General features: G+C 34.2%; 3 protein-coding genes and 1 long non-coding RNA gene across 7 annotated transcripts; 2 read left to right on the top strand and 2 right to left on the bottom strand.

The window, feature by feature from the left end:
- Positions 1–2,272: 2,272 nt before the first annotated feature.
- LOC11416413 (F-box/LRR-repeat protein At4g14103) lies at positions 2,273–6,053 on the top strand. 3 transcript variants are annotated; one of them, XM_039833555.1, is made up of 6 exons: positions 2,273–2,453; positions 2,606–3,616; positions 3,747–4,052; positions 4,175–4,226; positions 4,281–4,333; positions 5,508–6,053. In XM_039833555.1, the coding sequence occupies exons 2-6, from the start codon at positions 2,618–2,620 to the stop codon at positions 5,514–5,516; spliced, it is 1,419 nt and encodes a 472-aa protein (XP_039689489.1). In that variant the 5' UTR covers positions 2,273–2,453; positions 2,606–2,617; the 3' UTR covers positions 5,517–6,053. The 3 variants fall into 3 exon arrangements, with proteins under 3 accessions (XP_039689489.1, XP_003608305.2, XP_039689490.1); XM_003608257.4 differs by having other exon boundaries at positions 4,175–4,333; XM_039833556.1 differs by having other exon boundaries at positions 2,275–2,453; positions 3,316–3,616; positions 4,175–4,333.
- Positions 6,054–7,614: 1,561 nt separating this feature from the next.
- Positions 7,615–8,491, bottom strand: LOC112421358 (uncharacterized). The gene is made up of 2 exons (XR_003011646.2): positions 8,062–8,491; positions 7,615–7,870 (listed from the first exon to the last, which is right to left on the bottom strand). It is a non-coding gene; the product is annotated as an uncharacterized lncRNA (long non-coding RNA).
- A 390-nt stretch (positions 8,492–8,881) lies between these two features.
- On the bottom strand, positions 8,882–10,425 carry LOC120580247 (uncharacterized). The gene is made up of 3 exons (XM_039833800.1): positions 9,771–10,425; positions 9,336–9,638; positions 8,882–9,207 (listed from the first exon to the last, which is right to left on the bottom strand). The coding sequence occupies exons 1-3, from the start codon at positions 10,311–10,313 to the stop codon at positions 9,031–9,033; spliced, it is 1,023 nt and encodes a 340-aa protein (XP_039689734.1). The 5' UTR covers positions 10,314–10,425; the 3' UTR covers positions 8,882–9,030.
- A 1,783-nt stretch (positions 10,426–12,208) lies between these two features.
- On the top strand, positions 12,209–16,175 carry LOC11426123 (uncharacterized). Of its 2 annotated transcripts, none has more exons than XM_039832515.1 (3): positions 12,209–12,454; positions 12,577–12,747; positions 15,869–16,175. In XM_039832515.1, the coding sequence occupies exons 1-3, from the start codon at positions 12,215–12,217 to the stop codon at positions 15,884–15,886; spliced, it is 429 nt and encodes a 142-aa protein (XP_039688449.1). In that variant the 5' UTR covers positions 12,209–12,214; the 3' UTR covers positions 15,887–16,175. The 2 variants fall into 2 exon arrangements, with proteins under 2 accessions (XP_039688449.1, XP_003608302.1); XM_003608254.3 differs by having other exon boundaries at positions 12,577–12,890; positions 15,869–16,158.
- The last annotated feature ends 711 nt before the right edge of the window (positions 16,176–16,886 follow it).

The following is a 16,886-nucleotide window of genomic DNA, read 5'->3' as shown; positions in this document are numbered from 1 at the left end:
TTGTAAAGGAATTGACATACGAATAATAAAATGCAATATATAATAGGTAACGGTGAAAAAATAAATAACACGTGATAATCTATAGTAGACAAAATAAAACACTTCATAAAATGTATGAAATCTGAAAATATTATAAAAGAAAATTCGGTAATCCTATCAATAATTCGGGTATATATAACCAAGCTTACATGGAAATTAGGGTAGCCGAAAAAAAAAGTATAAAATAGAAGGCATCTAACGTGATCATTGATATGCTCATAGTGTCTAGAACAAACGTGCAACATCAAATAAATGTAGAAAATATTTTCTTCAAAAAAAAAAAAGGTAAGAGGATAGGAAGGAAATTGGTGCGATACATTTTTTTAGATGAAATTTGTTAGGTTAAATAATTGCAATCCTAATAAAGAAAATGAACGGGAAAAAATTAGGTTAAATTGCTGCAAACCTAACAAAATTAATATATAAGGATAAGTGTAGATATTTTCTTAAAAAAAAAGGCAAGAGGATATGAATGAAATTGGTGCGATGCATTTTTTTAGATGAAATTTGTTAGGTTAAATAATTGCAAACCTAATAAAGCAAATGAGCGGGAAAAAATTAGGTTAAATTGCTACAAACGTAACAAAATTAATAAATAAGGAAGGATTAATTCTAGAATAAAAAACTCAAATTTATGTCGTCGAGTAGAATAAATTCTTGTCGTCAAGTAGAATAAATTCTTGTTTTGATATAATGTTCTAACGAATCCATATTTGTCTTTTTATTTTATTTTATTATCATATTGGCAAAAAAAATTAAATTAAAAAAAATCCACATTTTCGCGGGCGAATATTCACTCTTTCATTATAAATTTAAGATGTAATGTTGGGTTAGTCCACAACTCCTCAAAAAATAATGAATTCTTAGTTCCGTCCGCCATCCCATCTAATGAATTAGTAAGGTATTCACAGGTTCCATCGTTCCCATCGCTTTTCGATTTATGGTTAGGTCTAAATTCTATAATGCAATAAGGGCGCGTTTGTTACAGATTAAAATAAAAATGATTTTCACATAAAATAATTTAGAGATTATATTTTAGAGATTTTATGAAATATCAGATCTAATTTACGTTTGTTTTTTGGTAGTGGCGGAGGTTTGAACTTTAAACCTTGCATATTTTATGCATTGTCCCAACCAACTGAGATAAGCTACCGTAATGATAATCATTTCTAAAAAATATCTATTTTTTTAGAAGCTGCTTAACAACTTATCATTTGAAGCTGTTTTTAGATTCTGATTTTTTTAAAAAGTTTTAACAAACAAATGCAACACTCTTAAAAGTGATTATTTTTTTTGCTTAAAAAAGCTATAACAAACGGTCTCTATTCTTCAGATTTTTTAATGAATTTTTGCAAAAACATTTAAAATATTATAAGATATCTCCAAAAAAAAATTAGATTTTTTTTTTAATAAAACATGAATTTTTTTAAGAGCAGTAAAACAAGAATTAAATGAGTTATATCTAATTCATGTTTTGTTAAAAATCTCTAAGAGATTATTATAATATGTTAAACATTTCTGAAAAAGAAATTCAAAATTTTAAATAATACATATGAATTGACTTAGATGAAAACTAAAAATCTAAGAAAAATTTAAGAGAAATTAAAAACAAAATCTGTAACATTCATACTTGTCAAAAAAAAAAAAACTGGAATATTTATAAGAAAAAAACATATATTAAACTAAAAAAAAGTAGGGTTAAATATGTTTTTGGTCCAAATAAATATACCAACTTTTCTTTTTAGTCCCTCTAAAATTTTCATTCAACTTTTAGTCCCTATAAAATTTTCAATCACTACTTTTAGTCCCTATTTTTAAGTTAATTTTTACATTTTTTAATGAAATTGTGCAGAAATGTGTATAATATTGTAAAAATCTTTCCCAAAAAAATTAGAATTTTTTAACAAAACATAAATTTAATATGAATTTTTAACCATAAAAAAATATAAAAATTCATATTAAATTTATGTTTTATTAAAAAATTCTAAATTTTTTTGGAGAGATTCTTATAATATTATGAATTTTTCTGCAAAATTTTATTCCCAAATATGAATTCTACATATGAGTTTCCTTTAAAGGAGGGATAAAAAATGAAGATGAAAAATTTTAGAGGAACTAAAAGTTAAAGGAAAAATTTAGAGGGATTAAAATGAAAAGTTGGTATATTTATAGGGACCAAAATCATATTTAACCCAAAAAAAAAAAAGTAAAAGTTGATGACAAAACCACTGACCCTCCACAAACATTTCAATCCCACTTGGCTTTCTCTCCCTCGTGAAATTATTATTCCCGCACTAAAAATTAAAAACAAGGAACACTAGAAACCGAAATTGATTTACACCTTTCAATCCACTTTGTGTGAGTACTTGCTTCGGCGTTCCGATCCATCGAAGAAGTTACAGCTCGACGGCGAGGTATTTTATTTACATTTTTCTACGTTTTCCCCCAAATTATTATCCATCGACATCAAAATACTTTCTAGGTTTTCACTAGAATCTTGCTTTATAATTGCTCATTTTGTGTAATATGATTCCAATTATTTTTACTTTTTATGCTTAACGAACAGAAAATACGGAGAATGTTTGATTATCTCGAACCCAAAATGTCAATGAAGCGCCCGTGTAGTTCTAACGAAGAAAGCATGATTCTGGAAAAGATGAATAAAAGAAGGAAATGTGAGAATCAAAGTAACGAAGAAAGTGAAGACAGGCTGAGTGACTTACCCGACGGTATAATCCTTCACATTTTGTCATTTTTGAATACCAAACATGTTGTCAGAACTTGTGTTTTGTCTAAGAGATGGAGACATCTCTGGAAACGTATTCCAACTCTTATGTTGTATGCATCAAGATTTTCCACTGTTAAGCAATTTGCCATGTTTGTGTCTAACATATTGACTCTTCGTGATACCTCAACTGCACTGCACGCTCTTGATCTTGACCGTCATGGTAACATTGAGCCTCAACTCCTTAAAAAGATTTTAAACTATGTTTCCTCCCATAATACCCACCTCCAGGATTTAGGAATCTCTGTCAATGGTGATTGTGGTCTCATTATGAGCTGCGTTTCTTCATGTCGGGCTCTTACTTCTCTGATGCTTTCAATTTACCCTAAAGATGGTATTTGTAGTAATTCTGGAATATTATTTCCAAAATCTTTGAATTTGCCAACATTAACCAACTTATATCTAACAAATTTCAACTTTTGCGGTGGTGAAAATGGTTGTGCTGAGCCCTTTTTGGCCTTTCCCAAGTTGACTAGTTTGGTCATTCGTAGTTGTAGGGTAAGGGATGCACAAATCCTCAGGATATCAAGTGAAACCCTTGTCAATTTTAAAATGCGTAATTATTCAGAAGACTTTGCAAAAATTGAGTTATGTGCTCCAAGTCTTTGTACCTTTACTTTTACTGGTACTCCTGTTCAGAAAATATGTGGGAGTGGTCTTTCTTCTGTCAAACAAGTAAAGATTAAAGCAGAAATGTTTTCAAGATGGGATGAGCCTCCTTTGATTCTATTCGACTGGCTGCTAAACCTTGCCAATGTAAAATCATTGATGGTCTCTTCAACTACTCTTCGGGTATGTTTGAATGTTTTGAAGCTTTAATATTACTCTCTTATCGAGGTTCTTCATTTTATTTTTAAATATTGTTTAGAATCACTTGACTTTCATAAGCTATTCTAATTCACTTTCATTCCTAATTGTTTAGATTCTCTCATTAGTTCCTGATTTACTAGAGGTTAAGCTGCCTTCTTTGTGTAACTTGAAGTCTATGGAAATAAAACTGGAAACCTGTAGTAATCAAATGGCATTACCCAACCTGGTGAAAGAAGCCATGTTAAAGAAAGCTGCTGCCAAGTCACGTAAAGAAGCTGCCAAGTTAAGAAAGGCTTTTAAAGCACGTTTGGAACCACCTCCCATACCTGATGGAATAGTTGAATTCTTGCGTCAAAACTCGCAATCCGCCGAAGTTAACATCACAACAAATTACCCGGCTTGTTTTAATCTTAAGCAGGTAGTTATTTATAAATCAAATCATAAGGAAACTGAATGTGATATTTTTTTTTTGAGAATCTAAGCTTAGATAATTTTAAATGAAACAACGATAAGAGTTTGTGATTGGTTGCTGCTAAACAGGTTGAAGAATCTATAAAGGGTGCGAAGGTTATCAACTATCATTCGCAATTCGCCGTGCCTGCCTCCTCTGCTGCACCTGTTCATGCTGCTGAGTCTGCTTCTGCCACCGTGCCTGCCTCGTCAACACCTCCCAGTCTTCATCTCTGTTGCGCTGAAAAGGTAACATTCGTCACATGCATTTTGATCTATGAAGCACGGACACTCTTCGGATTAGGCGTGTCCCGGTGTCTGACGCGTGTCGTGTCTGACACTCACACGAACACATATAATTACACTGAATTATGTGATTTTCTCAAATTATTAGTGGTGTTGGCGTGTCAGTGTCCGAGTCGTGTCCGGTGTCTGTGTCCTTATCCATGCTTCATAGATTTTGATGTATCCCCTTTGAATTTCTGTTACTAAATTTTTGGGGTTCTATTTGTTGTTTTCATGTGAAGATTTCTTTTTTTGTGATATTTGAGAATGATATAGCCTATTAGATTATTGTAGGAACCTGTTTGGCCTCGTTTAAAGAATATTTATAAGAGGAGGGGACAGAATTAATGTGGGCAGTAGGCAGTTATTTATCTTATTAGAATTTACTGTTGTAGTTATGTGTGGTGTGTGAATAAAATAAGGAAACGTGGGCATAGTTGGTCATCTTGGAATTATTGAGTGGTATTTTGGATTAGGAGAGAACCCTCGGTGTTGTTCGTGTCTGTAATTTCAATTATATGCAAGTGTGAAATCGTGTGTGTTGTCTCTGTTTTGGGAACCTTTTCCCTTTGAAAATTGTTCAATAAAACAGTTATTAACTTATTATTCAGTTACAAATCTGATTTGGTGCCGGTTTCTATGAGAACGCTTGTCTGCAATTCACTCTTGTAAAAATTGTTCAAGAATGACAATAGAGGAATCTATTATAAAATCAGTTTTGAATCTTTCAAATTCATTTATGGTGATTGCTCAAATCTGTCAAAATACATTACCGAAACCTAGATTCCAGTAAGATCCTGCATTTTCAAGGGGTTGTATGAGCAATCAACCTCAATTATAGTGCTTTGCTGGACACCGCTTTGCTGGACACCACTTGTGTACCATTGGGATACCAATGTTATATAACATTGGCCAATGAAGGTGTGCCACATAGGAAGGTCTAAAGAGGAAAGAGAAAAGACATCCATGTGAAGTGCTATGTGGTACACCTTCATTGGCCAATGTTATATAACATTGGTATCCCAATGGTACACAAGCGGTGTCCGCGTTTGCTTGCTTTGTCTATACCTGCTGTAAACTTTTTTCATATGATTAATTTTGCAGTGACAACTGACAGTGTTTCTTTTTCTGCCTTTAGGAGGATTAATAATCAAATGACGATAAGGTGGATAAGCACCAACCTAACAACAACTCTCCACTTCTAGATAATGAGCAGTGAAGAGTTCTCATATTTCATACAAATTACGATGCCTTCTCTGTGAACCTTTCTTTTAAGACATCAGATAAGTAACTGAAAAATATCAGTTTGGCTGACTTTACTGAAACATGTTTGATTTGAGAAGCATTTGGTTGATCACATGAACTCTTCATTTGAGGTCCATGAGTTCATCTAACTGGTAGTCTCCAATTTTAAAGCCAAATTGTAATATACTTATTTAACTATTCTGGAGTATGTCTTGGATACTAAATTGCAGTATACAAAAAACCTATACGCTGCATATTGTATATGTAATATGTCCTTGTCTTTTGTTGTTCGGAGCCTTCACGTAGCAGTTTGTTGCTACTAGACCTTGTTTATCGATGACTTTTGGTGTTGTGCTATGATCTTGTACGGAAGAGTACATTGCGTTTATTCCCATTTGTTGATACAACTTTGCTTATAATTGTGTTTATTTGCCTGTCATCTGTTGTGGTTCTAGGAATGACAATGATGGTTTAGCCGCAGTATTGCTGTCAGCTAATATTACCCACGGGGCTTTTTTCGACTGCCCTGTCATCGTTGATAGTTTGTTGCTAATTCAGTGCTATGCATGATAATTTGCCAAACATTTCTTAACATTTTGAAGAGGAGGCTTCAAGAGAGAAAGTTGATGGTAGAGTCCGACTCACAAGTGGCCCTTGGTTGGGTTAAGAGGAGTGAGGATTGTCCATGGTCAATGCGGTTCTTCAGTGACAAACTGCATAATTGCTTGGCAGCACTGCATCAGGTAGAGTTTGTGCATGTAAACAGAGAAATGAACTCATTTGCAGATGCTTTAGCAAAAAGTGGCGTGAATATGGAGGGGCAGAGAATTTGGTGGCCTATGGATTAAAGTGTGTGAGGCTTGCTAGTTTGCAATTCAAAATTTATTTTACAGAAATAGAGAAATCTATTTGTATATCTGTCTGTTTGCTGCTGTCCTGACTGATTCGGATGCTGTTGTGGTGGGGTGTGTTTAGCTGATAGGTGGGATTGTGTTGCTGGTGTTGGTCTTTCTGTGGCTAGCGGGTGTGATATGGTGTGGTTGTATCCGTGGGGCCATTTTGTTTGTGTCATAAAAGAAGATATTTGTCAGGTGATACTGGGCGTTATTGTTGAAATCCTAGGAGGCTAGGGGCCAGTTTGAATGCAAATTGCAGCGTTTCAAGTTAATATTGGCGTTGGATAGAAAATTAATGTGTCTAGGTTCTGGTGAGTCTGTTGGAAGGGTGATGGGAGTAGCAGAGTCAAGTATTTTGGTATTTGGTGTGTAGTACAGGAGTTGTAGTTTTATTCAGGGGTCCTTCTGTTTTTTTTTTTGGGTAGTCTGGTGTCTTTTTTGATACCTTGTAAGGTACTTGTATTTGCTTTTGTCTGGGCATCTAGAACATGATAGTACAGGGATCTGGATCCTCTCCACACACGCTCTGTACAACCTTTCATAATCGGTGGGTAGCACGTGCATTGAAGCTACAAAATAGGATGTAGCACATGCGATGTATGTTTAGTTCATACGTGATGGTTTCACTGAATGTGACAATGATTGACTTTCTATTTAGAAATTGTTTCTATTGTCAAAATTGATTTTAGGTTGAAACTTCGTATGCAGTTTAAGTGAATGTTTGATTTTGCGTTGACAAATACTAATTTTGAGAGAATTGATTGTGTAAAACTAATTATGAAGGATGATGGTGATGATGCAGAAAATAAATCAGTTGGGGCTCTGAGTTTTGTTGTTCTCTGTTGTTGAAGATTTGAGGGTGTTGATAATGAAGGAATAGTTTACCTATACATATTTAAACATGATTTGTTAGATTTATTATAATTTGAAAATCAGATACATATTTACCTATACTTTTAATCAAAATCAAAATCTCATAAAAAAATATCGTTCATAATTTATACAAATGTTAGCGCGATGAAAAGAGCGGAGTGTCCATCTTTACGGAAGTAGTAAATAAAATATTTTAAATAAAGGATAATTTTGCAAAGGGAAAAAGTCGGCTCCAACAAACAAAAGTCAAGCACACATTACACATTCAATCTGCATCCTATAAGATTTGTACAGTGCAATTTAGTATCGGAGACATACTCCGAGATGGTCTCTAAATAAGTATACAACAATTTGGGTCGCTAACGTTCACAAAGAAGGCATTGTAACAAGGCAAAGTGAGAACTCTTCAATGCACATTATCTAGAAGTGAAGAGTTGATGTTAGGTTGGTGCTTCTCCACCTTATCTTCATTTGATGATTTATCACCCTAAAGGCAAAAAAAAAGTAAGACTGTCAATTGTCACTGTCAACAAGTCCAGGATAGCCAACTATGTCTGCATTTTCCTTATTTTATTCACAAACCACACATAACTACAACAGTAACTGCAACTAATCATTAATTATAAAAAAGAGAAGTGTTATTGACAGACGCTCTAACACACGCCTGTTAACACTCACCGTACTTTGAGCCACATCATTACCTCTTCCTCGGCAACGATAGAGGGCTATATATCATACAATCACGTCCTCTTTTTATGCATTTCTCTGTTCTGTGTTTCTAATTTTCTTCTTGAGATGGTGATGGGAAGGTTGAATAAGATGATTCCCTCTTTGTTTTCTCTAATTGTTAAGGTTGTCAGACTGCTTAAGGTTGGTTTTAGTGGTTCACATCTTACATGATTACGGCAGTAATTTGGTGTTAGAAGTTAATCGCAAGGAGAAATTGATGGTGTGTGATTATAGCTGTTTGTGTTGATGGGTGATTGAAGCGTGGTGTTTGATGTTTAACGTGCCACATATTTTTTTAATTAAATAGGGGTGAGTGTTAACAACTTGGTTAACCTGTAACCAGGTAAATCACCTTTAAAAAGGTAAATTCTATAATACACCTAATATATTTGAGTGTACTGTTACACTCGCTCTTTAAATTAATGGTTAAATGAGTTGTTTTTTGAAGAAAAATATTATTTTCTATCATTTATATTTATAATAACTAAATCTTATTCTTCAAAAGTGTTAACGAAATAAAATTATTTTTTTTTGAATTTTTAGCAGTCATAATTGATAACTTTGATTATATTTTACGATAATATGTTAAAAAATTACTATGATTCTTATAAACAATGAAATGATGTTTTTTCTTATGAAATGATGTTTTATAAAATATAAATATTAACAAATAGTTATTTATTTCATAAAAAATGATCGTTAATTTATAAAATTATGAAAAATAGTACCGTTACACCTCATTTTGTGAGTGTACCGTAGAAGTTCCCCTTTAAAAATGGTTGACGTGGCCTAACAATACTGGCGTGTGTTCGTCCGCGAGTGTCAAAGCATTTGCACCTAGCATTCCTCTTAAAAAACAGTAACTGCTATTCCTTATTTTATAAGAGGCCTAACAGGTTCCTACAATAATCTAATATGCTATATTTCAGCGCGACAGAGATGAAGACTGGGAGGTGCAGCCGAGGCAGACGCCACGGCAGAAGCAGGAGCAAAAGCAGACTCATCAGCACAAGCAGGTGCAACAGAGAAAGAGGCAGGCGTGGCAATTTGTGAGCGATAGTTGATAATCTTCTCACCCTTTATAGATTCTTCAACCTGTTTAGTAATTAGTATCAACCAATCACAAACTCTTCTTATGGCTGTTTCATTTAAAATTATCTAAGCTTAGATTGTCAAAAAAATAATTACCACACTTGGCTCCCTTATGACTTTTAAATAACTACCTGCTTAAGATTAAAACAACCTGGGTAATCTGTTGTGATGTTAACTTCAGCCGACGACGGGTTTTGTCGCAAGAAGTCAACTATTCCATCAGGTATGGCAGGTAATTCTAAACCTGCTTTAAACGCCTTTCTTAACTTATCGGCTTCTTTACTTGACTTAGCAGCAACTTTCTTTAACATGACATCTTTCATTAATAGAAATAAATGTCCATGATGAAGTGGTATCATTTTTACTTCCAATGACCTCAAGTTACAAAAAGAAGGGAGCTTAACCTCCAATAAATCAGGAACCAAGGAGAGAATCTAAGCAATTGGGGTGAATTAGGATTAGTTTTATGCAAGTCAAATGAATATTAAATTTAAAAACAAAAAATAAAAAATGCATCTTCTTAAAGAATAAAGTAAAAAGTAAAGCTTGAAAACATGACAAGGTACCTCAAGAGTAGTTGAATTGACTGTCAATAATTCTACATTGGCAAGATCTTGCAGGCAGCTTAAAAGAGCCAAAGCATTATTCACCGAAGGTGAAATTTCATGATCGATGTTTACTTGTTTAATAGAAGAGAGACTGCTCCCACAAATTTTCTGAATAAGGTCACCGGTAAAAGTGAAGGTACAAAGACTTGGAACAGATAGCTCAATTTTGGCAAAGTTATCAAGCAATGCTAACTTGACAAGGGTCTCACTTGATATGCTGAGGATTTGAGCATCCTTTACCTCACAACTACGAAGGATCAAACTATTCAACTTTGTAAAGGTCGAAAAGGGCTCAGCACAACCGTTTTCACCGCCGCAAAAGGCAAAATTTTCTAAAACTAAGCCACCGCCGCAAAAGGCAAAATTTTCTAAAACTAAGCTACTCAATAGAGGCAAATTCAAATTTTTTGGAAATAATGTTTCTCTAATATCATAACGACGGATGGAGGAAAGTGAAAACTTAAGAGATGTAAGGGCCCGGCATGAAGAAACACGGCTCATAATGAGACAACTATAACCACGGACATAGATCCCTAATTCATGGAGGTGGTCATTATGGGAGGAAACATAGTTTAAAATCTTTATAAGAAGTTGCGGCTCAATATAATCAGCATGATAATCAAACATGGTCCTCATTTTCTGTTGCTTAAGCAATATTAATATCAACACAGGAAGCAAATGAGCGTTGGGTCATTGAGGGGAGCATGTGGGACCGTCCACATCGAGGCTAGAACAACCACACAAGCAAGAGAGACACCACACTCTTACCCAAAACCTTAAGGCAATGAGTTTATGGGTCCTCTTACTTATAAGGTGTTTAACTTTTACTTTTCTATCCGATGTGGGACATATAACTCACACTTGAACACAACACTCCCCCTCAAGTGTGAGCCCATCAATTCATCATGCTCCACCTTCAAGCGGAAGCTCTGATACCACTTTGTAGAGTTATTTGGAGTGAAAAACTCTCTATATTATTCAGTAATACTGATGATGCTTTATATTAGCATTACAATAGGAATAAAGAAAATGACTGCACCCACGTTTACACCTAAGAACGTGGTGAGTAGTTCAGAAAAATAAGCAAAGCTAGTTCCTAACAAATGGGACTTTATTAAAACAATAAAACAACAACGAAATGACTTCGTCTAACTGACATGTCATCAATAATTCCTAACAATTCCTCCCTTAAGCTGAACTGCAACTTTTGCTGTCATGTTACTACTGTATTGAGCAAACTCCAAATGATTCTCTTAACTTCAGAAACACATGTTGCCTTAATGATTTGGTCATAATATATTTGATCTTTTGAATCACAGTGCTCTAATTTAACCACCCCATCTTTTGTTAAGTCGCGAGGAAAGTGGAATCTAACATCAATGTGTTTGCTCTTAGCATGCAAAACTGGATTCTTTGAAAAAAAACAACAGTGCACTTATTATGTGCTCATGACCCAGCTTTTCAAGAATCCTATGCATCCACACACTTTGGCATGCACAAGAGGCTGCGCTCCTGAGCCAAGCAAGAATACATATCTAGACGTACTTTTTCGATCATCAACGTCCCCTGCATAATCACTATCTGTGTAGGCCATCAACTTCTGCCTTGCACCACTTCCACACCACTGCAAGAAATTTCCCACCTTCCTCTCTCTTACTTTTCTATCCGATGTGGGACATAACAATTTGGGGGGAAAAACCTAGAAAGTGTATTCAAATCTGGCATTTTTTTCCTTGAAGTCTTCACGAGAACTTCGACTCACGCATGACGACGATGCCTTATTAGTAGAACCGGCCCAACATTGGTTGATTTACTAAGAGGAGTTTTAATTCGTATTGGCATAATCAGTTTCAGGCCATCAATTAATGTCGTCGAATTGGCTTCCAATAGTCGGATCTAACAATTGAGTGAGTGATTAGAAAAATTAAGTCGAGAAGTGATTATGTTATTCGTCTCTCTTAGTTTGTGTACAAATAGAACATATGCAGCCATTGATGCTTGTTGTTGGACTGTTGGAGCTTATGGGTTCCATTTATATTAAAATATAATAATATAGTTAATTCTCACTTTACAATGTAAAATTTAGTAAAACTTTTTATGTGATGTTGAATTAAATCTCTAACTATACGATTTGCAAATAATAAAATTGTTATCAAATTGCTGTTAGCTAGATGTGATGTAAGGAAAGCGAGAACTCAGAATTGAAATGGGGAGAAGAAGGAGAAAGAATAATTGCAGTACAAAGAAAGACACCACACACATACAAATTTTATTTTTTATTTTAAACCGTTAAGATTGATCAAAGGGTTACTGATTAACCCTCTCATATCAGTAGAGCTGTCAAAAATGGGCCGGGATCATGGGTCGGCCCATTTGAGCCATATTTTTGGGCCAATTTAGCTATGCGTGGTATTTCATCAAACTTTTTCAAAATCGAGCTATTTACTCCAAGTCTTTGTACCTTTAAGTTTACCGGTATACCTTTTCATAAAATATGTGGGAGCGGTCTTTCTTCTGTTAAACAAGTAAATATTGCTGCAGTAATGTATTCAATCGGGGATAAAGCTCCTATGGTTCTATTTAACTGGCTGCGAGAATTTACCAATGTAAAATCATTGATTGTTTCCTCAACTACTCTGCAGGTACCTTGTCATGTTTTAAGGCTTTAATTTTTCTTTCTTCTTAAGATTCTTTATTTTATTTCTAAATTTTGTTTAAAACCAACCAATTGACTTGTAATTTATCCTCATTCCCCATTGCTTAGATTCTCTCCTTAGTTCCTGATTTATTGGAGGTTGAGCTCCCTTCTTTCGGTAACTTGAAGTCAATGGAAATAAAATTGGAACCAATCGAAGTTCAGCTAGGATTACCCTTCATATTGAAAGATGCCATGTTAAAGAGAGCTATTGCCACATCACGTAAAGAAGCTGCAAAGGTACGAAAAGCATTTAAAGCAGGTTGGAAACCACCTTCCATACCTGATGGAATAGTCAACTTCTTGCTTCAAAACTCGCCGTCTGCAAAAGTTGATATCACAACAATTTATTAGTGCTTGTTGAAGAGTCTATCCAACCTAATGTACGTTCTTCTTTATAACTGATTATGGCTTTACTATATAGTTTATTTGTGATTTGTTTAGTCAAATGGCCCAACCTTGATGAGAACTGCCGATTAAAAATAGCAAAGTAATCTTGAAACTCTTACACTGTGTTTGGTTGGCAAGAAATAGAGGCGAGAGAAGCATTGAAGAGAGAAATAGGAAGGAGATGCCCCACTTCTCCTGTTTGGGAGACCAAAGAAATAGAGGAGAGAGACTAATTTGGTGTGGGGCACACGCTTTATCTCTTCTCTCCAAAACTGTGAAGAAAGACAAGAGAAACGGTGCTTTCCATTGTTTTCTCCTTTTTGCCCTTACTTTCTTGATCAACAAAGATAACTGCAAAAACAATAGAAAGCACAACTTGAACACAGTGACCATGTACTAAAGTTGAGGAAGTGTAAGCCTATATAGATTGGGAATGAATAACTGGGAGTTGAATTTTTCTTCTTCTTCATAATCTTAAATAAAAGAATAGAAAGCACATGAATTATAAAAAAACAAAGAATTGGGGAAATGAAAGAACAAATAGTGCATCTAATGTGATTGCAAGTGAATCGTCGAAAGCTGTGATAAATGATAATTATGGGTTAATACTTGAATTGCTTAGAAATAAAAAATAAAAAAAATAATTTAAGGGGTGAAAGTTGAATTGTTCGTAAGTTTGATGGTGGAGTGGAGCTGTGCATCAATGGATTTATTTTTAAAAAGCAAGGGTATTTTTGTACTATCAAAACTAATTAACACTTCTTTCTTCTCTATCTCTCTTATCTTTCTCTTATGCCAAATAATACATTAAATCTACTCCATTTCTTATCTTTTTCTCTCTTCTCATACTCTCTCTTAGCAACTTCTCTCTTCACAATCTCTCTTCCAATCCAAACACACCCTTAAAGAGGCCAATGTTTTAGTGCCCTCTGTTTCCATATTTGGAGTTTTTCGGCTGCATTTTTTTTTTTGTATGCAAGTCATTCTGATACAATTTCAAAATAAAAGTGTCATTTTGGAACTCTTGTTTTAGTCAGTTTTGCATTTCCCTTTAATTGAGTTATTTTTTTGAAATATGTCTGCTGCCTAATTGAGTGATACGTGGAAAATACAGTAGATTAAGGTTGCTAATTGCTCTTTCAAACATGCATGATAGTCAATAAGCTTTTTCGAAATTTAAGAGGTAGATGAATTTCTGTGTAGATATCTGGTTGCTTGAATAGTTAATTGTAATATAGTTATTGGGTTGTTTTTGATAAGGTAAATTGGACCTCATGGAAAATATTTAAGGACTACTAGTGGACCCTTTTGAAAAATGGAAAATATTTAAGGACTACTAGAGGTTTAATTTATCATATCCTATTTAAATTTGTTGTTTGGTGCACTAATAGGATATGATAAATTAAACCTATTACGAATCCTATCCTATTCACCCTTTGTAATTCTAATCCTTACTTTTTGTTGGGTTAGCAACATGATAGCATAGACTTATCATCAAAACGCGTATTATTTTCTTCTTCTTATTATTCTTATTCTTACCACTTCTTGTCATATCCTATCTTTATCATATCATGCGCACCAAACGGGGGTTTTGGAGTGTTAAGATACAAAAAAAATCAGAATCTGTATCTGATCATTTATTTTTCCTGATAATGCTTATGAATATTACCTATAAAGATTTATTTTTCATTATTTTCAAGGGTGCATATTTGAGTTAAAATATTGAATGCACTGGGTTAGTTTAGGTTCACTTTATGTGTATTGTTGTTTTCATCTCAGGAAAGGTTTTCTTGTTCTCTCAATATTCTCTAACCATGCAATTTGAAAGATTCTGTAACTTCTGTGTATCAAAGTCAGCAATCAAACTTTCAAGTTTGACTTAGTAGTCGCATGTCCATGTCTTGATTTCATGGAAATAAGTGACGAGTCTCATAGAAGCTGACATCTGCAGAGACAATGTAATACCGGAGATTTGAGGAATAACATTGATAACCTTTCTGTAGATGAGAGTAGCTGAGAAAAAGACACTTGGGGGATTTACTTAATTCTAACAAAATCCTATCATATTAAATTAAAAAAATAATATTAGAATCAATTAACCTTGATATGAAACCAAAACAATTTCTGAGGGAATGTCCTCCTCCTTCTCCTTACTCGGTTACTCATCCATGTGAGAACCACAGTGGTTGAAGAAGACTATACATAACTTTCACCGTTTCTGTCATTCAGCCGCAAACACAATGTTCTACCAGCCCCATGCCTCTGTTGAACCACTTCACAAGACCAGGTTCTTGTCTGCATTGTTTTTGTTCATTTTCCAGTGTTCCTCCTCTGTACCACCTCACACGGTCAGCCCCATTCCATCCACTCTCGTGTAATCATGTACTCTTTTATGCTGTTTTGTGCATTGAAGGTTAATGTTGGAGTAGTGGGTTGAGTCATTCCAGCAACATCAATGGTGGGAAGAGATATTTTTTATTTTATTTATATATACTTTAGTTCCTTTTGTTTTTCATGCTAGAGTTAGTTATTCATGGTTTAGTTCCTTTGATCTTAATACTCTTCTAATTTCTCTTGGGGTATGAGCACTATTAAAAAGCTCCCTCTTAGTCAATTCCTCAACTAGGAGGATAGATAGTAATGTTGAAACTTTTCAATATTGATTCAAATATGATTAAATTGCATTTTTATCAATTGCAGTAACCTTATCAGTACAATAGGTTTTTAACAATTAGCTTAAACACTCTTCAATTTATCAGTACAATAAAGGATGATACAATGCACTTGCAGTAACCTTATGCTGTCCATATATTAAACACTCTTCAATTTATCATTTCAATTAATTAAGTGGGAGAAATCATGCCATATTCTTATTATATTTATTTCTAAATGCTGTCGATCCTTGTCATGATACAAACAAGTGTGAGATAGTTTTTTTTCTTCTTCTTTTGTTGACATATTCCTTTTACAGGTTGTGGGAAATAATTGAAGTGAATCACGAGGGTGTTAATGGCATGCTGATGCAGTGAAGAAAAGAATGAACCAAAAATGAAGACAAAATACCATTACAGAGCGATTGACAAAATCCCGAAATTGTATTGGATCGTAACAAGTAGTGTCTTGTACCACCAACTTGTATCAAACTAGTCCTGCTCCATGTAATCATCTATTGTCATTAATGGTCAACTGGTCGTATTAACAAGTGACTTGTACATATTATGCAATTTGGATAATATATGTTAAAGATCGTCTTGCAATCTATTATGCAATCTGTTTTACATTTAAGTATCATTGTCATAATTCATAAATCTGGAAAGGTGATTTGAAGCTAGTAATGTTGACTTAAACAATCACTAACTAGAAACTAGTAAACCAGTAAATCAGAAAACTAGTAAGATAACTTAAACCAGTAAATGTAGACTTCTATAAACTGGAGCTAATTTCTCAGTAAGAGAGTAAGCAAAGTTCTTTCCATGTTCTGTAGTGGACCCTGATATATCAGAAGTATTCTCACTTTTCTGTTTGTTGTCGCTGATCCTCTTTCATCCAAGCTTAGAAGCTTCGTGAATTTCAGGAGGGAGACTTTATCAATGATGGTTGCTAATGAGATTTCAATTTCTTTTGTGTAACTTTTGTGTTTTGATTGTTTCTCAAGTCCACTGATTCTTCATAACCAGGTCGTTTTTCAACGTTGGTTGTGATGTTTCCATTGTCAACAAACGGATCATGGCTTCTTGCAGAAAGAGGATATTCAGTGTCAAGTGGTGTAAAGTCTTTTATTTAATCACTTTCTTTGAGCCACATGAAATTATTAAAATCTCAATGGCCGATAAATTCTTTGGGTTACTGAAGCAAGATTACATTTCACATTTGATTGAATCTCAATGCAGATAAAAATGAACGAGTCTATTGTCATGTATCAGTTCCACATTGTATTAACAAAACATTTATTATTCGTATGTAAATTTCCTAGTTAAATATCATTGACA

The sequence above is a fragment of the Medicago truncatula genome, chromosome 4 (genome assembly GCF_003473485.1).
Source record: "Medicago truncatula cultivar Jemalong A17 chromosome 4, MtrunA17r5.0-ANR, whole genome shotgun sequence".
In the NCBI taxonomy this organism is placed as follows: Eukaryota; Viridiplantae; Streptophyta; class Magnoliopsida; order Fabales; family Fabaceae; genus Medicago; species Medicago truncatula.
The sequence above is the reverse complement of the archived record's forward strand: the minus strand, read 5'-3'. Positions and strand labels throughout refer to the sequence as shown.